This window comes from Rhamphochromis sp. 'chilingali', assembly GCF_963969265.1.
Source record: "Rhamphochromis sp. 'chilingali' genome assembly, chromosome: 15".
NCBI lineage: Eukaryota > Metazoa > Chordata > Actinopteri > Cichliformes > Cichlidae > Rhamphochromis > Rhamphochromis sp. 'chilingali'.
This window is the reverse complement of record NC_137942.1, coordinates 649,753-670,944: the sequence shown is the minus strand read 5'-3', so window position 1 is coordinate 670,944 and position 21,192 is coordinate 649,753. Positions and strand designations below refer to the sequence as shown.

The window sequence follows — 21,192 nt, the reverse complement described above, 5'->3', positions numbered from 1 at the left end:
CACAACGCTACTGCTTCCTGCTGGAGTCTGACAAAATAAAAGCCTCTCACTGCTCTACATCGGGGCTCAAAGTCAAATCCTGATGCGATGGGTGAAGCAGTGTGTGGTGTCACGTGACCTCATGAGTGTTTTATTTTATCTGCTTTGCCTCAAAACAAACGCTCTTCCTCTGCACCAGACTGCATTCACAAAACTCCTGATTTTACCTGAGTACAGGTGAGCTGCGACAGTTGGGACTTCAGTTTAAAACATTAAAGTACAACACTGAGGATTCAGGTCCCAGCGGTGCTCAGACGTGCTGCTAAAGGCTGGCGCAAGCTCTGCAGCACCGCTATAAAATCGACATGAAAAGCTAGAGTATTGTAAAGCTCGTCGGGCCTGTGTGTGTGGAAACGGGTTATTCATAAGAATCTGCAGGTAAGGGGTGACGGGCTGGCTCAGCGTGCGTCACGTGTCGCCTCCACGGTTTCTGAGCAGCTCGTTATGCGCTCAGCATTACGGAATATCCTTTAAATCTTTCTAAATGTGTTCTGGATGGTTCAGTGTTTCCTGCAGCGCGTCCTTGCACTGCAGGGTTAAAAAAAAACAAAAAAAAACTGGTTTTGGCTGTCACAGAGCACCGGACTGGACCCCGGGCCACATGTTGGACACCCTGTCCTGCATATACACACAATGGAAATGATAAACCAGCTCTCTGTTGCTGTGGAAACAGCTGAAAAATGAGAAATGCACAATAATGGAAAGGTTTTCTGTTTCGCTCGCCAAAGCAGCACCTGTGGGCTCTAGAGGCTCACCTGTTGAGCTTTGAGTTTCCCTGCTCTCCGCTGTAGCTCAGGTCAGGTGTTCCTGCTGCGAGCACAGGTGAGAGCAGCAGGGCCACCTCCTGTCGATGAGCCATACACTAATAATACAATGATGACCACCCACGGGCCTTACTTTGAGAACCTGACTTTCTCCTTCAGACCTCAGAGGGATTTTCGGGAATGATGATGTTTTCCATTGATCTGATTGGCCCGTAGGTTGTTCCTGATGAACCACCTTTGAGACCTCGAGAATCAATGATTCACTTTTTGTTTTTCTTTACGTGATCATCGGACATCAGTTGTCGACTCGTCAGCCTCTCAGTCTGCGTTTCACATACAAGTTACTGACTGTTGGAGAAGCCTCTGACGTCACTCTTAGCTTCAGTTTCCCGGTCAACTCACTTGCTCTCCGGCTGCTGCGATGGCCGAGAGGTTAAGGCGTTGGACTTGAAATCCAATGGGGTCTCCCCGCGCAGGTTCGAACCCTGCTCGCAGCGACTTTTTAATAAAGTTCAAACACTCCCCTGAAAAAGCTGCACGAGCCGGAAACAGCCCAGAGAGTACGCGTCACACCAAAATAAAAAAGGAACTGTATGAGGATGAATTAAAACCAATGACTGTAGAAACCAGTCATTGATTAAAACACACAGACACAACACCGATAAGTAAAATAAGTATATTAATAATGTTTTGTAAACTCAAAGAAGAAATATAAAAAACAGAAACAATAAAAGAAATCATTAAAAAAAATCCAACCAACTGAAAAACAATAATTAAAAATAATACCTGTATATTACTGCATAATAATTAAATGAAATAAAACTTTACTACTGTTCGTAACATTAAAATTTTAAAGTGATCCACTAAAAGCGAATTATTTTTTTTCCATAAACCTTCATTTTCCCTCAATAAACGACAACAATCGTCATCATCATCATGAGGCTGTCAGATCCCGGCAGGTGTTCGGTTCCCTCCGTTAATCGTTTAGCTATGATCGGTGATCGATCCTGCGTGCGCAGCCCCGCCTCCCGCCGTGTTGTCTGACCGGAGGATGAGGAGTCTTTAGGAGGCTAACAGCTAACGTCACGGAGCGGCGGCACCGGGATCGTTTCTCTCGTTCCTTCATGTTCTGACGTCGTCCAGCGGAGCCTTCGCCGTCACGAACCGGACCGGACTTCACATGTCCGCGGCTGTGCGCTGCCGGCGGCCCGGGTAGCTCTGCCGGGAGATGCGGCAGCAGCTAGCCGTTAGCCCCGCAGCTGTTATGTAAGAGCGGAGCGACTAGCCGCGCAGCTAACGTTAGCCGCCGCCATGAATGACGCGCAGCAAGAAATGTCTCCGGACTTCGTGCTCATGCGGCTCGTGTCCGCCGCGGAGTACGACCGGCTGGACGACCCCGACGAGCTGATGTCCGGGGGCGGCGGGTTCGGCCCCGTCAAAGCCGTGCTGGGCCGCCGCGGCGGCGGGTTCGATGTGGACTCTGGCGGCCCTTCGGCAGGCCTCGGCTCGGCTTCCCCGCATTACAGCTCCCCGCTGCCCGGGAAAGGAGAGCTGAGCGGCGGGCTGGGGCTGACGCACGCCCCGTCGGGCTCCGAGGCGCCGTTGTCGCCCCCTCCGTCCGAAGACTTTGTGGACTTCCCGGTGCCGCGTGGGCACGGCTCTGCGGGGCACGGAGCGCAGCTAATGGTGCTCCAGAACTTGCTGCGGTCCGGAGACCGGATCCTGGAGTGCGGGCTGGAGCAGCCGCCCCCTGGCTTCCTGCAGGAGGAGGCAGAGCGACAGAGACAGCAGCTGGACCCGGTGCCGGGCACGGGTCCTGGCAGCGCGACAGCTGGTCCCGGGGGAGGAAAGGACCAGAACCCCCCTGCACAGGAAAACCTGCAGCCGCAGCAGCTGTTGCAATGGCACCCGGTCCTGAGGCTGGGCTCCCAGGCCCCCCAGCGGGGCGTCCCGGCTCTGGACTCGGAGTCCGGGTCAGTCCTGTGCCACACACACCACCTGCTGACAGACCGGCTGGCTAAGTGGCCCCCGGGCCTGCTGGACCAAGCCCTGCGGGCGGGGCTGCTGGAGCCCAGGAAGACCTGCCCCCCCAGGTGTCAAGACCCGGTCCTGGCTCCGGCCCAGAGGCCAGTACACCCGGGCGAGGTGAGGGAAGGAAGTGGCGGGCAGGAACTGGTGCTCTCGCTTCCTCACTGTTCCTGCCATGGCGTCCTGGCCTCGGGGTCCGGGGGCATCGGGCCTGGCGAGGACCCCAGCGAGACGAGCGACGCCCTGCTGGTCCTGGAGGGTCTGGGGTCAGAGGAGGTGGGGGGACTCGCGGCAGAGTCCAGGGATGCGGAGGACACAGAGAAAACAGAGCGGGTGGTGGGTGCAGGGATGCCTGGGGGGGCGGGGACTGTGTTCTCCAGTGGGACTCTCAGCGGGCTGATGCGGCAGGTGCACAGACTGGCAGAGGAGGCGGGAGTGTGCACAGATCAGAGCTGCCGGTCCTCACTCGCCGTTCTCGGCGCCACCGTGTCCCTCCCCTCCTGCGTGGACCCCCAGCCCCTCATCGGCAGCACCGCCACCCCCTGCCCGTACCTGCCTGTCCGCCCGCCACTGTCCCAGGCTGCTGCGGTGCTCCCCGACCCCCTCCCATCCTCTGACCCTCGCTCTCGCCCACAGCATCAGCACCAGTCGCGCTCCCAGCCCCAGAGCCGTGCCGCTACCCCCAAACTGGGTGTGGCTTCTGGGGCAGCGGGTCGGTCAGCCTCCCCTCTGGTGGTCCTGGAGGGGGAAGGGGGTGCAGGAGGAAGGGAGGGGGAGAAGATGCCCCGGGGGAAGTCGAGGAAGGGGGGGTCACTGAAGGTCCGGCTCAGCAAGCTATTCAGAACCAAGAGCTCGAGTGGCGGCTCGGGGGGGCTGCTGGACAAGAGGCCGTCCCTAGCGTCGTCCACGTCGTCGGGGGGCAGCCTGTTGGACGTGTGGGGGTCCACCTGCAGCAACCCAGACCAGGATGGCAGGTGAGGTCCCAAACTGATCAGGTAGTATTGATTAATCAGCTGCTTAGTTTCTCTGACATCACAGAACGGATCAGAGCGAATCGGTGACCTTGTTTTTGTTCAGGGGCGACTCACTTCCTGTTTCCTCGAAGCGGGGGATTTCCTGACTGTCTCATTTTTCTTGCGGCCGATCGAGTAGACTTCATGTTTCGTATTCCTGTGCAGCTCACAGTGAAAGTGTCTCTGATCATGTGACACTGATTAGTGGGGTGTATTGTTGTAACCATGGATACTGAAAGCACCTGGGCAGGTGAGAGTCAGGTGACACCAGGTGTTAGATAGGATCAGTTTTTATTGCCAGATAAACACTGACTTTACCTGTCGGCACACAGGAAGTGAAACTGCCCTCTCCTCAGGATGCTTCCTCGAGCAGCAGGTTAGTTTGTGTTGACACAACTAACCTGCTCACCTGCAGTCAGTGTGACGGTGTACACGTGACATTTCACCCCCACAGTCACACTGACTGTAGTGTGAAACAAAGCAGTCGCTGTCCACCAGACTCAGACCACAGCGAGCGGCTGTGCCTCTGTCGGCAGGTGTAGGGCGTGTTTTTGTGTCATGCTGGTGTTTGAAGGGGTCACTTTGGATCTGAACGAACTCCAGGCGTCGAGGGCCGGTGTCCTGCAGGTTTTAGATGTGTTCTTGAGCCAACACAGCTGCTTTAAATGACCTCCTCAGCATGCCGTAAAGTTCTCCAGAGGCCTGGTAATGAACTAATCATGTGATTCAGGTGTGTTGACCCAAGGTGAGATCCTAAACCTGCAGGACGCCGGCCCTCGAGGCCTGGAGTTCGACACCCCTGCTTTAAAGCATCAAAGTGTCCTGAAGCTTTTCTTTGAGCTGAAATGTTTATTCTGAGTGGAGTCGGGTGGTTGCTGATTCTCACTCAAGATCGCTCCCGTGGATACGAACATGTTGACGAGTTGCAGCGTTAAAACCTTCGTGCCTCGCTCTGCAGTCAGGATGAAGGTGATGGTGCTGATGGTGTTGTTTGTGTCTTCAGGCTGCAGGTATCCAGACCTCACAGTGCCTTCTCTCCGGTGCCCTTCACTCCGGCTTTCACCGGTGAGTCCACACAGCTGTGAGTGTGTGAGAGGTGAACAGGTGAGATGTTTTTACCTGAGTTTGTGTGACTGAGTGTTTTCAGCAGCTCTGAGTGGCCAGTTTATTAGGAACTCCTCTATAAGCTCGTTCACGCGTGCTCTGCAGCCGCGAGAACGTTAAACGCTCTTTAATGTGCGAGACCAGGTGAGCAGAGGGCAGGTGAAACTCATGTGACCTGCCTCTGATCAGCAACCCAAAAATGTCACATTAAATACATCAAGTATGTTTTTAAAAAATATTTTTAATATTTAATTTATTTCTGAATTTGACAGTTGTGGTCCTCCCAAACTTGTGGGGTGCTCCAGTGTGTGTGTGTGGGTGGAGCCAGGTGCTGGGGGCGGGGCGGTGTGGGTCTGTGCAGACCTGCCCGCGGTCACAGTCGGGCCGGGTCAGAGACTCCTCTGCTTCGCGGTGTCAAACATGCGGCCCGGGGACCAATCGGCTCTTCATCGATTATTATTTATGTTTTATTCCGAAAAACGAAACTTTTTTCCTGTTTTGCTCCTGACACGCCCCCCTCTCCTCTCAGCTCTGCTTCTGTCTGATCACATGACTCATCAGGTCAGCTGATCACTCTGCTCACTAATCTTTCCCTCTCTCCTCTAACCCCTCCCTCTCTCTGCTTTCACCTGTGTCCAGGTGAGACGGTCTCTCTGGTCGATGTGGATATTTCTCGGAGGGGGGGGAACTCTCTCCACCCCCCCACTCCTCCTCCCCCTCCCAGACGGAGCCTCAGTCTGCTTGGTACTTCCTCCTTCTTTCTGCTTCCTGTTTGCACTTCCTCCTTCTGTGTGTGTGTGTGTGTGTGTGTGCGCCGTGACTCTTAGGTGAGTTTCTGCTCTCACGGGTTTTCGTGGAATTGTTTTAATCGTCTCATTGAAGGATTTTAGTCCTCTGAGGACCAATCAGAGGCAGTTATTCTGTTTTAGAATTGTTACTTCGTATAAAGTTGCATTTTTTGGCTCTTTTATTATTTTAAATGGTTTTTTGCAGATGATTTTGGGGGTCCTCCTCAGCAGCACGGCCCCTTCATGGAGCGCAGCGCCGGGGCCTCCATGCAGTCGCTGCCCCCCCGACCGATGGCCCTGCCCCCCTCCCTCAACACCATCCAGCACAGCCTGAGCCTCAACGGTAGCGCGCGCACACACACACACACACACACACACACACACACACACACACACACACACACACACACACACGTCATTAATGGCATGTGTGTTTATTTGCTGATGCGTTTCCTGTTCAGGTTTATTTTCTGTTTTTTACTGTGTTTATTTTTAGCTTTGACTCATGAGCACATTTGTCATTGTTTTGCTTTTCAATGATTAAACTTCAAACATCAGTTGTGACGTCCTGATTTTCGTTTTTATCTTTGTTCTGTAGCTGTATTTGTTTATGTAAACTCATGCCCCCCCCCATCTCCTTCAGACACCTTCCTGCGAGGTTTACCTCGACCCGTCCCCCTGCGGCCCGACGGGCAGCACCCGCCCCCCCGGCTCGCCCCTCGCTGCCCGCTCAGTCGACCCGATGCCGGCAACTTCGCCACCAGCCTCAGGGAGCTGGAGAAGGTGGAGCTACTATCGCCTGCTTTTGTAGCCTGCTGTGCGAGTGGGCGGAGCTAACCTGTGCATCTGCTTTCAGTGCGGCTGGTACTGGGGGCCGATGAACTGGGAGGACGCTGAGATGAAGCTGAAGGGGAAACCGGACGGCTCGTTTCTGGTGCGGGACAGCTCAGACCCGCGCTACATCCTGAGTCTGAGCTTCAGGTCGCAGGGAATCACACACCACACACGCATGGAGCACTACAGAGGTAACGCACACACACCTGTGCGGCGCCACGCCTCGCCTGTGAGCCTGCGTCCCCGTCTCACGGTTTCTCGTCCTGCAGGGACGTTCAGCCTGTGGTGTCACCCAAAGTTTGAGGACCGCTGTCACTCGGTGGTGGAGTTCATCGAGCGAGCCATCATGCACTCCAAGAACGGAAAGTTCCTGTACTTCCTGCGCTCGCGAGTCCCAGGTACCAGCATCCAATCAGCTCCAGGATATCTGTGGCTGCACAAGCGCGTGACATAGCCTCGGACGCACCACAAACAAGTGGCATATAAATGCCACTTGTTTTGCACATATTCAACTCTGTATATTTTATATATTTTATTATTATTATTATTATTATTATTTTATTTTATTTTTTTACTATTTAATTTGTAAAAATGTGTACACACACACACACACACACACGTAGGAAAATATTTAGTATACACATCCAGAAATGCATACACTATTATATATTGTACATATATTTATTAGTTTCAGGTTGGCCATTCTTGTATTTTGCTCGTTTGTGTTGTTGTGTTTGCACATCTCTGTTGCTTGTGGGGCTCGCACACAAGAATTTCACTCGCATGTGCTGTGCCAGTGTGCCTGCACATGTGATGTGACAATAAAAAGTGATTTGATTTTGATTTGATTTGGCTGCAGCCGCTCGTCATTAGATTCTAACAGGGAGCCTCGTGGGTCACAGCCACACTACTCAACTACGCAGCCAGTGTGACCTCGATGTTTGTCCAACCCTGAAGCTGCGTCCATGTTTCGTGCTGTCAGTGATGCTCCGTGTATTATAATATAAATGGGGGGGGGGGGGGGGGTTGATAGGTTTATAGGATCCAATGAAGACATTAGTTCATCTACATTACCTTCACAGACAGGACATTTTACAAGTACACTCAGTAAGTATCTGGACACATCAGCGTTAGTTACAAAGGCTGGCTGTCCACAAATATGTTCCTATAATAATTACTGGACTTTGAATTGATTCGCCTTTTGTCCGGTTCACTTTCCTTGATATAAAATCTTTATTTAATATATTTTGAGTTTCGTGTCCTTGTGTGTTCAGGTCTGCCGCCGACCCCAGTCCAGCTCCTGTACCCGGTCTCCAGGTTCAGCAGTGTTAAGTCTCTGCAGCATCTCTGTCGCTTCTGCATCAGACAGCTGGTCCGGATCGACCACATCCAGGAGCTGCCGCTGCCCACGTACGTACCCGCCTGAGCGCTCCCACGTCAGACACGGTCCTCCTGACCTTAGAGACGCAAAGCTGACGTTTATCTGTCCCGTGGATCTTTTTCATGACACGAGATCCCGCGGTCCTCGAAGGACGCCGGGCGAGGATTTAAAACAATGTTGAAAATAATCATATTGACCCAAAACAAAACGCATGAAGGGCTGCAGCGTGACTGAGACCAGTGGCGGGTTTCTCTTTAAAGCATCATTTGGTTTAGTTTCCTTGTGCAGCTTTTGTTTATTTGATCCTTCATGTCAGTTTCACATGTTTGGTTTGATCATGTGATGTAACTGCAGGTAGAGTCTCACCTGTGACTCATTACAGCCCGTTTCATGCGCTCTCACGGTGACCTGCTGTTAGCGAGCACACCAGAACATGACAAAAAGCTAAAGCTAGCTGAGAGCCTCGGTATGAGTAACGGATCGAAGGTGATCTAACGCCGTCGCTGTGATGGAGACGATCCAGAGCGGCGTCCTGTGATCTGCTGAATTGCTGTTACTAAAAAAATCAGTCGGTGCGTGTCTGCATCGAGGTCCATGTTGTAAAAACGCGCCTGAATGTCGGAGAGTGTAAGCGAGCCGCTAACATCTGTCCTGGCTCCCCTCAGGCCTCTGATCGCCTACCTGAGGAAGTTTTATTACTACGACCCCGAAGAGGAGATCAGCCCCACGCTGAAGGAGGACAAGGAGCAGAAGGAGCGGGGGACGGAGGGCGGCGGCCAGCCGGGGGTCGAGTCACAAACGTAGCACCGGAGCCCGAAGCCGGCGTGAGTCATCTTCACGTTTCAGACACGCGCTCAGATCAAAGCTTTTATTTTTATTTATTTTTTAGCTGTTTCAGAGCAACTTGAAAGTGTCAGTTCCCAGTGATGATCACTGTGTGCTTTATTAATAACTGCTAACAGGACGCAGATGCTCTGTTAGCATGACGGTTTGTTTCTTTTAGTTTGTCACAGAATTTTATTATTTTTTCACCTTAAACAACTGATTTCCTTACAGACAGAAGTAATGAGATTACATTCATGATTAGGTTTTTGTGTTAGACTGTTGATGCTAAGCTAACACAGATAAGTGTGCACTGTAGTGATGACGGCGTCTCCTCTTCTTCTCTCTCTGCAGTTCTTTCCTTTTCTTTGTTTCTCGGACTCGAACACTGAAGGATGTTCAAAAATCAAGCTGAACTCTCAGACTTCAGCCAATCGGCTCCCTCCGCTCAGTCCCGCATCCGGGCGGGTTTCAGATGATCCACCCTCCTTTGAGCTCTCTGATCGGCTCACGGGGAGTCGACAGGGGAGGGGCCGGGGATGTGGAGACTCCGCCTCTCTTTTGATGTCATCGCTGAGCAGCCAGACGGCGATGTTAGCTAAAATCAGTAAAAGAGAAAGGAGCTGAGAAAGTGTCGGTCGCCTCTGGGGTCCTCTGACGATACGAGTGGGTCTCTGATCCCGAGAGCAGAAGGCGGTACAGATTTATCCCAGCTCAGAGCTCGGCGCAGCACAAAGTGTGAGAGCGTCCCCTGAATGCACCAAAAGGTCTTTAAATGAATAAAACATCACAGAAATAAACGAATGATTGTACGGAGCCCCGCAGGGACATGGAGGAAGAAAAAAATTAAGACGGACTTTTGCGGGACCTCGCAAAAGTTTTAGCCGCATTCTTCGGAGGCCGCCGGCTCGAAGCCGACCAGGAGGTCGAGGCACGATGTGCCGGGAAAGCGGTGTTCCTCCCGGCTGTAGTAGGTCTCGACCTCCCGTCAGCTTCGAGATGGCGGGTGTCAGATCTCCGAAAACGTCGGAGCACTTTTGCAAATATGTGATGTCTTGTAAACCGAGCAGGTATCTGACGTTTACACAACTACATTCACGCCTCAAAATATCTTAAGTGTATTTTGTGACCCAGAAAGAGGAATATTACAACTAAGCAGCTGCCGCCATTGTTGGAATTCAACTTTTGCGCGATCTCACAAAAGCACGTCTTAATTTTTTTTCTCCCATGTCCCCTGCGGGGCTCCGTATGATTGAACCTTTTAAAGCTAAATTTAAGCAGCTTTGATTCGTCGGATCAGCTGATTCGTAGCTTGATTGATCATTAAGATTTGATCGGCTCTAACATGCAGAGCGGTCAGCATCAGCTGTGAGCTGGGAGTCTGATCCATAGATCCTCAAACGTCTGCCATCTGTAAGAATGTGGGAGACCTTTCTGGGTTGAGGATGACGTCCTTGTGATGTTCGCGCTGCCGCTGAAGCGTGAGCAGCTCTCGTCTGATTGGCTCGGAGACGTCCGCCGTCTGCTGCGCCGTCGTGTAAAGTTGTTTACTTTCATATTTGCACTGAGCGACTTTTGTGAGTTTGGCCCGATCCTGAAGATGAGTCCTCGCAAACCGCTCCCCGTTCGTCGATCTCGTGTACGCTGAAACCTTTGGTACGATTTTTGCACTGCAGGTGAGGAAAGGCGGAGTCTGAATGTAGGTGTGGAGCTCCAGGAAGAGGAGCGCGCTGTGAATGTCACTGAAATATTTCCTGAGTATGAGCCTAGGTCAGCTTCGGGGTTTTATCATTGAGCTAGTGGTACTTGGCCGTCCTTTAGTTCCCGCAGCGGCGTTTTCTCCACGGTCTCGAGCCGCGGGGAGTCAGCTGACCCTTCAGAGAGCGACAGGTGATCGTGGACGCTCGTTTTCTTCCTTCAGCTCGCTCAGATATGAGCAGACTTGGACGTTGAAGGCAGAAACTCTGAAAGTGATTCATTCACCTATAACACGTCCCAATGAGATCAAACCCCGCCCACTCGCACACCTTTGCACACCTGACCAACCACCGCACAAAACAGAATCGTTCAAAGTTACAGAGAAACGGACAGAAACGACCCGACTCCATTAAAAGTGTGGTGTGAGGTGGAGGGGTCGGGCGGTGTTTGAAGCTCAGTTTGAATATCGGAGTTGAATACGAACAGCACAAAGCGAGTGTTTCCTTCATGCATCTGGCCTGTAACGCGTCGGTGTGTGAGGCGGCGCGCTCAGTACGGCGGCCGGGATCCTGGAGGCGACCACCGCTCCGCCTGTCGGGGCGTCATTACCAAAAAATAAGAAAAGAAGAAGAAACAGGACGACTACTGTGACGACTACTGAACTACAGCTTCCCCAAGCTGCACTGGAACAAGCTGGCGTTCAGATGAACTGGACTTGAGTGCATTCAGACACTGGGAAGACTGGAACGCTGGAGCTGGGATGTGAGTGCCCTGCGGGCACTTCCATGATGTCAAACGGTGAACGTGGGGGTGAACCTGCACCTGCAGGTGTGCTTGTCTGTGGTGTGGGGGGCAGTAATCTGTGCTTGTCACCTGTTAATAAAACAGTGTGGGCGGGACCAAGGCGCTCTCCTTCTTTGATCTGTACACATGCTTCCAGGAATGGCATGATACGGCAGCCTGGCTTCTGTCAGTCTGCCCCAGGGCAGCTGTGGCTGCAGCTGTGGCTGCAGCTGTGGCTCAGTGTGTGAATGAATAGTGGCATTGTAAAGCGCTTTATAAATCCAATCCATCATCGTCATTATTATTATTATTATTATTGTTATTGTTATTAATTCCAAAGGCAATCCTGAAAACCAGAGTCTGCTGTGCAAAAGTCTTGAGCCTCAGCTCATGTCTTTCTGTTTGCAAAGAGCCGACTCGGTGATTGTTTAAGCTGACCAATACTTCTTTAGCTGCTGAAGGCTTTCAGTCCAGTCCTTGGCCCTGACTGTTTTCAGACCAATGTTTTTGTTACGCTGAACTCTGACCTTTGAACCTTTCAAGCGTCATGAGGCTCCGAGGAGGTCCAACAGTGAGTCTGCAGCCGTCTGTGACGCATGGTGGAGGCGCGGTCATGGTTTCAGCTGCACGTCAGTGCTGTTCTTTGATAAACTGATGAGCTATGAGAAAGCAGAGTTGAGACTGTGCTCACACCAGCTCGTTCGTGTGATTCAAACTCTTCCTCACTGATATTCTGTATTTCATGAACACGGTTCACAAAATCACTGCAAAATATGAAAAAGTGAGGGAGGCTCGAGACTTTTGCACAGTAAAAAGTCTGTGGAAGTGACGGAAGTAAAAGTACATGTGTGTGTTCGGTGTTTTATTAATTCATAACAGCCCCTCGAGGTGCTTTATATAGAACTGAGAGATGATACAGTGTTAGGAGACCGAGCGGTCGGATGATTGCAGCACTCGGTGAAAGTAGGAAGGAAAAACTCCCTTTTAACAGAAACGGGCTCAGAGAGGGAGGATGAGAGAAAACAAGCTCTGGCAGAGAGCTGATGGATTTATAAAAGCATATTTTAAAGGACCTTCGTCCGGCCCTGAAAACGCTCCTCCTGCACAAAGAAGTCCGAGATTACAGCGAGAACTTCCAGCTGTGTTTCAGCTCCAGGCTGACAGTGCTGCTTCGCACAGATCTGAGAAGCAGAGCAGCTTCACCAACAGCTGCTGTTCATTCGACTCTTCCTCTGAACCAGCTTCAGTGTTTGCTTCCTCCCCCGAGGTCTTACCTATTATTACCTTGATGCAAACAAAGTGAATTGATGTGCTGATGCATGCTCAGGCATCCAGGTAAGGAAATCCCAAAATGATCAGAGGTGATGACAATTTGGATATTGATCATAAACGGACCTCCCAGCTTCATTCAGTGGGCGGGTTTCAGTCACTACTGCTTATAAGGTTGGAAACCTGCAGTCAGCTGAGACTGAAGGAGTCACCAGATGAACAGAATCAACAGTTTGAGTAAATTAATCTGTGTTGCCATCAGTGATCGTGCAGTTATTGGTGTTTTCGAGTCTGCTGTGATGAAAGTGCCCTTCTCTGTTGTCGTGGTTACAGTATCAATGAGCTGGATCCATTTGCAGCTCATCAGAGGATTCGATCCTCCGTCATGACTCAAAATGACCAAAATAGACTTGAAATCATTTAATGAACCAAAACTTTCAGCACAGGTAGAATGAGCCAACATTTCACAACAAAAGTTAGATTTGTGTGGCTGGATGTGTGCGTCTTTGCTCCCATCAGCCACCTGGGCCCCAGGCTGGAAACCATTACAATAACTATCATCATTACAAACACGCCGCTGAAGTTTTGACTTCACAGGTCAAATGTAATCTACGACATCATTCTAATAACAGCAGCACAAGCTCCGCCTGCAGTCAGACGTCTGGACTGTTGGTAATGTACGAGGTTAGGCACAGGCGGGGATGTTGATGCAGGACTCGCTCTGGTCCTGCTGCTCGCCATCGGGCAACGGGCCGCAGTTGACATTTGGTGTCCCATAAAATGAAGCTTTCTCCGACGAACGAGGAGGGAAAAGGCTGCAAACACACAAACACACGTTGTAGTATTCGCAGAACGGCAGTTTGACACTAGTTTCACTAAAAAACCGTCGTACTTGGATTTATTTCACTTTCAAAGCAACTGACGACCTGAACCCGGATAAGCCGGAGACCACGGCTGCAGGGGCAAACCTGTATTTTATTCACAGTAACGTGCAGAAAACATGTCAAATGTTCGAATCATCCTATTTTAATGCGCTGCTGCCTGACGGCCTGCAGATCACAGGTTATTCCTCCAGATTAGCGGAGTTTGCAGAAATGTACTGCAGACGAGACATTCAGTTTTTTGCAGAAACTTTTTTCTGGGATATTTTGCTGACATTAATATTTGTCATGAAATTTTAAAAGGTAAGTTTTGTGTTCTGCCGTGAGCATTGTTTGGGTTTGGATCTCATGTTCTTCCTTCACACAGTGAAGTCGAACCGCGGTTGGAATCAAAAGATGACCAAAGTGTGTAAACCTGCTTCTTCTGCCCTCACCTGTTTTTAACAGAGCCGAGTGAACACTGAAGCGGTGAAAGTGAGTTAGTCTGACCAGCTCACGTGTACTTCAACCACAGCCAGCTACCATCCGTGACGCTTTGGCTTTTTGTTATTGCTCTTTTTTTAAATCTGCGTTTTAACAACGGCCTGTGCACAGGTGATATTAGCCCAGGTAGCATCTATTACCTAACATCCAAGATGCCCTGGAGCTCACAGCTGGTTAAACTGTGGCTGCGACTATGAAACAAGGCTTCAGACTTTAAGGTTCTCACTGTGATGTTAGAATCTTAGCTCCCGACTGGATTTTTAACTGCACGACAGATTTGATTTGGTTTGCTGTGTCTTTGTTTTCCAGTCTGTAAACTGACTTGTAGCCGGTGTAATCAGGTTTGCAGATTCTCTTCCTGGACCGGACCGAGTTTTCGCCACAGGGTGGATCACAGAGACTCCACGGTGTCCAGGCCTCCCAGCGGCCGTTCACTGTAACACAAAAATGTGATGAGAAAGCAGCAACCTCCAAAAACTCCTGAAAACGAAGCCGGTGAGCCACCAGGACCTGCAGTTCCTCTACTGGCCAGCAGAGGCTCCAGCAGTGAGGCCACACCGGTCTCCCATGTTACTCTAACAGGTTCCGTTCGCCTTTCCAAACACGAGGTGTAGCTCATTCAGCCTTTCTTTAGAAAGTCAACATAATGTGTTGAAAGTTGAGGACAGACTCACTGTTGCAGCCTTTGATGTGGTAGCACACTCGTCTCTCAGTCAGGTTTTCACCTTCGCAGAGGGACCCGTTATGAGCCCGATGGAGACACTCGCGCACTCGTGAATGGCTGCCGTAAGTCTTCCTACAGCGGATGTCTCGCCCGCCCGGGTACTTACAGTCACTCCACTCGGACCACTCGGACCACACGCCGTCCACTGAAAACACAGAAGTTGGACATGAATCAGAAGCTTGTGCCGCAGTCTTTTCCTTTCACCTGCGCTGAGGTACCAAACCTGGACAGTGGCGTCTGGTTGAGCAGATCTTTGTTTGACGTGCTTCTCCCAGACATGGGCTACCACCATGTTGAGGGGAGGGGCTGTCACATCTCCTGGCTGATACATGAAGTCCTAGCCCGCAAGTAACAGGACAGGAACTGAAGGGCGACCATGACCCCCAACTTCCATTCACTGATGGAGAGATTTTTTTTTTAAAAAAAGTTGGGAAAACCGGTTATTGTCTTTGTGTTGACTCCAGGGGGCGCTACTGACTCCTTTTATTTACTGGGGAGTCATAAAGGACTTGTACAGGTAGGGAAACACACAGGTGTACCTGGGCAGAAGGGCAGGTGGTTGCAGCTCTCTGTCTGGTGCCTGTCACCTTGACAATTTTGACCAGGTGGGTTGGATGAAGGGGCGGGGTTAGAACAGGCGCGCTGGCGAGTCCTTCTAATGGCTCTGCCTTGTGGGATGCAGGAACCTGAACACTCGCCCCAACTCGACCAACCAGACCAGAACCCGTCAACTGTTAGAGACGCAGAGATCCCGCTAACACTAACTGTCATGTCACCTGACATGCGTACAAACTCCAGGAGAGGCGGCATGCGGAGTAAAACTTTAATAAAATAACTTTAATAAAAAGAAAATGACCTAATTTTGAATGTTTTCTGTTGTAAATAAAATGTGTGTTAATGATTTTTGTAAATCCTTCTGTTGTTATTTACATTTTACACAGCGTCAGCTTTTGTGTTTTAAAAGATCGATAAGGAGCATTAAACCACAGCATCACAACATCAGCAAACAGGGATCCTGCTCAGACGTCCAGGAAGCGTGGACGAGACGCAGCAGGGAGGCTTTCAGCAGTAACGTCACTGAGTGTGTTGCAGTCCAAGGCTCCAGGTGTTTGTCAGTGTGTGTGTGTGTGTTACCTGGACATGGACTCTCACAAATCTTGCTCTGAGTGCTCGGCCCTTCGCAGACTTTGCCTCCATATCGAGGGGCGGGGCTATCACATTTCCTTTCTGACAGCTGCAGCCCCTCCCCACAGGAGACTGAGCATGGCCTGAATGGAGACCACGCGCCCCAGCTGCCGTCCTCTGCAGAGACAGCCAATAAGAGCTCAGATAATTTGATAATTTTGACCTTTTTCGGATCACATCATGAGTTGGTTCCTCTCTCACCTGCACAGTTGGGAAGCTCGCTACAGTGCTGCACCTGTAAGGCGTCTCCAGGGCAACTGTTGCCAGGTGGCGATGTGTTGTCTGACGGGATGGGGTTAGAGCAGGCGCGATGTCGCACCCTGGAGGGAACGATGACATCGCCATCTGATTTAGCGATGCACGTAGCAGAACAATGAGACCAGCTAAACCAGCTGGACCAACCACCGTGGACTGAAACGCACAGGTGAGACAGAGAGACAGGTGACAGGTGGGAACTGAGTATCGGAAAGACTTTACTGAACCGCTTTAAAAGTAACACACACCACTTACCTTTGACCTTTATCAGAAACACACCTGTCCCCCCAAAACTCTCAACACAAATAAGCCTGTGAACCCTGAGAGCATGAATGACATCAATGTTACCTGGACAGGTGTTTTCAGCTGCACATCTCTCTGTTTCCTCTGAAGGACCGCTGCAAGCCATGCGACACTGAGGAGGACTGGAGCATTCTCGCTTTCGCTTCCTGACTCCGACGCCTCCACAGGTGACTGAGCATGGAGACCAGCCGAGCCACGAGCTCCACCCCTTATCTACACACACACACACACAGGTAATTAGCACATTCAAACACAACGTGTACGTCTCTGTGTGTTTCTGTGTGTACCGTCGCAGCAGACGCCATTGCAGGGTTCAGTCTGCAGTTTTTCAGAAAGTGGAGCATTCTCGCACTCTGACTGGTCGATACCGAAACACTTCCTGATTCTCTGCCTCACTCCCTGCCCACACAGCACGTTGCACAGTGACCATGACGACCAAGAAGACCACTTGAGGAGACTGAAAACACAACAGACACACAACACAGTGTTGGTGGAGGAGCAGTTATCAGCAGTTTTTACTGTGTGTGTGTGTGTGTGTGTGTGTGTCTGTGTACTCACCCACAGGACTCACACTGTCCGTCTGTTTCCATGTAACCATAGTTTGGGTTCTGACAGCAGTCGTCTTCGTCCACCTCACCGATCTCCTCATTACACTCACCTGTGTTCAGGTCGAAGCGTGTGAAACACCTCACACAGTCTGCAGAATCACACACACACAAGGGTGACAGGAAAGATGAATGACGGACACACCTTTGAGTTCTTAGCCATCTTTATAAGAGCATTTTTGCCTCATGCTCCATTATTATTGTGTAGAAAATATATTTTTTAAATATTTTAAAATCAACCACGAATCAGAGAAAACAGGAGAAACTTTGTGTCCATTCAGAACACATAACAATCCAACACTAGCATTACGTCTTATAAGAGTCACTCAGACTCAGTTATATTTGGATCTTACGGACTGGGGCCTCTGCTAGACGTTCCCAGCACACCCTCACTACGCGTTTAGGTGCACCAGGTCTGTCCAGCGTCCTCCCCCACCACCTGATCCAACTCACCACCAGGTGGTGATCAGTTGACAGCTCAGCCCCTCTCTTTACCCGAGTGTCCAGAACATATGGTCGCAGGTCTGGTGATACGATTACAAAATCGATCATCGACCTACGGCCTAGAGCGTCCTGGTGCCACGTGCACTTATGGACACTCTTATGTTCGAACAGGGTGTTCGTTATGGCCAAACTGTGATTTGCACAGAAGTCCAATAACAAAACACCACTCGGGTTCAGATCAGGGAGGCCGTTCCTCCCAATCACGCCCCTCCAGGTCTTGCTGTCGTTACCCACGTGAGCATTGAAGTCTCCCAGCAGGACAACAGAGTCTCCAGGTGGAGCACCCTCCAGCACCCCCCCCAGGGACTCTAAGAAGGCTGGGTACTCTGAACTGCCACTCGGCGCATAAGCGCAGATGACAGTCAGGACCCGTTCCCCGACCCTAAGGCGCAGGGAACAAACCCTCTCATCCACCGGGAAGAACCCCAACGTACCGGCAGCAAGCTGAGGGGATATTAGAATACCCACCCCAGCCCGCCGCCTCTCACCAGGGGCAACTCCAGACTGGGACAGAGTCCAGCCCCTCTCCAGGAGGCTGGTTCCAGAGCCCAAGCCATGTGTAGAGGTGAGCCCGACTATATCTAGCCGATACCTCTCAATCTCACGGACTAACTCAGGCTCCTTCCCCACCAGAGAGGTGACATTCCATGTCCCTATTGCCAGTGTTGGCAGCCGGGGGTCAGTCCGCCAGGGCCTCCGCTCCTGGCCGCCACCTGGCACACAATGCACCCGACCCCTATGGCGCCTCCTGCGGGTGGTGGGCCTGCGGGAGGATGGGCCCATGTCTCCTCTTTGGGCTGTGCCCGGCCGGGCCCCACGGACCAAGGCCCGGCCACCAGGCGCTCGCCCTCGGGCATCCTCCCCGGGCCTGGATCCAGGGCGGGGCCCCGGTAACCCTGTTCCCTCGATGGTATTTTCATAAGGGTCTTCTGAATCGCTCTTTGTCTGGTCCCTCACCCAGGACCAATTTGCCATGGGAGACCCTACCAGGGGGCAAAAGCCCCCAGACAACATAGCCCCTGGGATCTCAGGGACACACAAACCCCTCCACGACGATAAGGTAGCGATTCCTCTCCATGAATCGCTACCTTTGTAGCTGCCCTTTGTCTCCGGTTCTGTTCAAAATTTTTATGGACAGGATTTCTAGGTGCAGCCAAGTGGCGGAGGGCTTTCACTTTGGTGGCCTCAGAATCTCATCTCTGCTTTTTGCGGATGATGTGGTTCTGTTGGCTTCATCGGGTGAGGGCCTCCAGCTCGCACTGGAACGGTTCGCAGCCGAGTGTGAAGCAGCGGGAATGAGGATCAGCACCTCCAAATCTGAGGCCATGGTTCTCAGCCGGAAAAGGGTGGAGTGCCCACTCCGGGTCAGAGACGAGTTCCTGCCCCAAGTGGAGGAGTTCAAGTATCTCGAGGTCTTGTTCGCGAGTGATGGGAGAAGGGAGCCGGAGATCGACAGACGGATTGGGGCTGCAGCTGCAGTAATGCGGACGCTGCACCGGTCCGTCGTGGTGAAGAGGGAGATGAGTGTAAAAGCGAAGCTCTCAATTTACCGGTTGATCTACGTCCCTACCCTCACCTATGGCCACGAGCTGTGGGTAGTGACCGAAAGAACGAGATCGCGGATACAAGCGGCAGAAATGAGCTTCCTCCGAAGGGTGGCTGGCCTCTCCCTTAGAGATAGGGTGAGAAGTTCGGCCATCCGGGAGGGGCTCAGAGTAGAGCAGCTGCTGCTCCACATCGAAAGGAGCCAGCTGAGGTGGTTCGGGCATCTGACACCCCCTGGCCGCCTCCTGGGTGAGGTGTTCCGGGCATGTCCCACCGGGAGGAGGCCCCGGGGCAGACCCAGGACACGCTGGAGAGATTATATCTCTCAGCTGGCCTGGGAACGCCTTGGTGTTCCCCCGGATAAGCTGGAGGAGGTGGCTGGGGAGAGGGAGGTCTGGGCCTCTCTGCTTAGGCTGCTGCCCCCGCAACCCGGCCTCGGATAAAGCGGATGAAGATGGATGGATGGATGGATGGATGGTCTTTATGGTTTACGGGGACATTTTGTCCTCAAACCTTCAACAAAGGGTTTTGTGATTTATTCAGATCACATTTTTGGCTTCATTTTGGAATCAAGGTTAAGGGAGATTGAAAGCAATGCAAGCAGTGCTTGTGCTCACACCCTGCCAAAGTGAACGCGACCTCAGGCCCTTAAAGCTTCTCTCACTGCCTGTTTGCAGCCATCCTTTAGCTTACTGCCCTCTTGTGGCGTCAGTTGGAAACAGGCACGACTCTGCTTGACTGGTTGATGATTTCACTGGCGTGCTGGTGTAAACGGTGTCTGCAGCTGGTCAAGCTGAGCAGCTTTTTCTGATCGTTTAAACATACGTGATTAACTTCTGCTCTGCTTTCACTGCTCTGAGATCAGTTATAATCTGATTAATTAACTGATCTGTTATTGTATATTTCTCACATGTTTGTACGGGATACTGTATTTGTTTTAAATGTTATATACTTATGTGGTACATGCTCTCATGGAAATGAGACTTTTACCTGGATAAATAAAGGACTAATAATAATAACAAAAAAACAATCCAGCATCAGTGTTTATCATCAGATACATTTTCTCCTAATAACCAACCTGTGATGTAGAAGAGTGCAATGTTAGACAACATTAGTAAGGAAAGCCTGGGAGACTGCTGCACATGCTGCTGTGCACACGTGCAGGCAGCATCTCCGCTCGAGCCGTCTGCTTCATTTCATGCTTTATTTGATTAATCAGTCTTTGTTTGTCTTTGTGTGTGTGTGTGTGTGTGGGGGGGGGGGGGGGGGGGGGGGGGATGTCGACATAGGGGAAAGTTCGTTTTTGCTTCTAGTGAAAGTTGCACAATTTTCAGGCTCACTTCCAAAAACAGGAGCAAACGAAGCACAAAGACAGTTTAATGTTCGTCTCACAGTCAGAATCATTGATGTCCGTCTAACTGCTAACCTGGAGGATTGTTGCTGAATGAAAATCCGACAAAGTGACAATTAAAACACAGTGTGTGTGTGTGTGTGTGTGTGTGTGTGTTTGTTCAGGTTGATTATTTACAGATTTAGATCTGATCTCCTGAACCAACAACTCTACACTTTGAGTGTTTTCCACAGAAAACACCCGAACCCGTCACGCTACAAGCCGCTGTGGTCCTTTTGTGAAGTACTTCCACTTAAAGTACTTTTACTCTGTAGTGGAGTAAAAGTACTTCACTACAGAGTAAAGTTCTGCACTTAAAAACTTGATTCAGTAGAAGTGTGAAGCAGTAAGAGCAGTCACTGAGCACTGAAGGCCGTTTTTGGTGAAAGTTGAATGTTTTTTCTGTTTATTTCACTTAAAACCATCTCAGGCCTGTTCTGTTTTCAGCAGATCCAAGAAGTCCTCTCGACAGCTTCCAGACCCAGGAGAACGTCCTGTGGCCAGGCTGGAACAAACGTCACACGTGTGTTGTAGTACAACACTGAAATTGTCACACCAACTTTTACCATGACTCTGCTGTGAATGAACACGGGCTTCACGGTCGTGATTGTTTCAAGTTTTTATGATAAAATAAAAATGTGGGATGAAAGGTATAAAACACAATGTTAAGAACGTGATTCTGTTATTACGGCTTTCAGGTTTTTAGTCCCGCAGCTTCTCTACGAGCACCTCACAGCGTTGTGCGATTCACGTGCTGCTCACTTTAACGTCTTTACTCGTCATTCATGTCTGTT

The 21,192-nt window shown here is 50.9% G+C and overlaps 2 protein-coding genes across 3 annotated transcripts; one reads left to right on the top strand and one right to left on the bottom strand.

The window, feature by feature from the left end:
• The first annotated feature begins 1,538 nt into the window (after positions 1 to 1,538).
• LOC308411430 (uncharacterized protein) lies at positions 1,539 to 10,031 on the top strand. Of its 2 annotated transcripts, XM_080905302.1 has the most exons (10): positions 1,539 to 3,805; positions 4,848 to 4,909; positions 5,588 to 5,692; positions 5,942 to 6,079; positions 6,380 to 6,519; positions 6,593 to 6,761; positions 6,840 to 6,968; positions 7,845 to 7,980; positions 8,617 to 8,775; positions 9,128 to 10,031. In XM_080905302.1, exons 1-9 carry the CDS (start codon positions 2,115 to 2,117, stop codon positions 8,753 to 8,755), a joined length of 2,709 nt encoding a protein of 902 aa, XP_080761428.1. In that variant the 5' UTR covers positions 1,539 to 2,114; the 3' UTR covers positions 8,756 to 8,775; positions 9,128 to 10,031. The 2 variants fall into 2 exon arrangements, with proteins under 2 accessions (XP_080761428.1, XP_080761429.1); XM_080905303.1 differs by lacking the exon at positions 5,588 to 5,692 and having other exon boundaries at positions 1,541 to 3,805.
• Positions 10,032 to 10,470: 439 nt separating this feature from the next.
• LOC308411431 (properdin-like) lies at positions 10,471 to 17,058 on the bottom strand. The gene is made up of 10 exons (XM_080905304.1): positions 16,913 to 17,058; positions 16,642 to 16,811; positions 16,400 to 16,567; positions 15,998 to 16,207; positions 15,746 to 15,913; positions 15,151 to 15,342; positions 14,835 to 15,008; positions 14,562 to 14,756; positions 14,210 to 14,321; positions 10,471 to 13,338 (listed from the first exon to the last, which is right to left on the bottom strand). The coding sequence occupies exons 1-10, from the start codon at positions 16,942 to 16,944 to the stop codon at positions 13,209 to 13,211; spliced, it is 1,551 nt and encodes a 516-aa protein (XP_080761430.1). The 5' UTR covers positions 16,945 to 17,058; the 3' UTR covers positions 10,471 to 13,208.
• Positions 17,059 to 21,192: the final 4,134 nt, after the last annotated feature.

Coding starts and splice junctions, on each gene's coding strand:
- LOC308411430 (XM_080905302.1), top strand. CDS start 2,115: ATGAATGACGCGCAGCAAGAAATGTCTCCGGACTTCGTGCTCATGCGG. Junction 3,806..4,847: donor AACCCAGACCAGGATGGCAG/GTGAGGTCCCAA, acceptor TTGTGTCTTCAG/GCTGCAGGTATCCAGACCTC. Junction 6,762..6,839: donor ACGCATGGAGCACTACAGAG/GTAACGCACACA, acceptor CTCGTCCTGCAG/GGACGTTCAGCCTGTGGTGT.
- LOC308411431 (XM_080905304.1), bottom strand. CDS start 16,944: ATGGAAACAGACGGACAGTGTGAGTCCTGTGG. Junction 15,914..15,997: donor CGAGCTTCCCAACTGTGCAG/GTGAGAGAGGAA, acceptor CTGTCTCTGCAG/AGGACGGCAGCTGGGGCGCG. Junction 15,343..15,745: donor TTGTGAGAGTCCATGTCCAG/GTAACACACACA, acceptor CGTCTCTAACAG/TTGACGGGTTCTGGTCTGGT.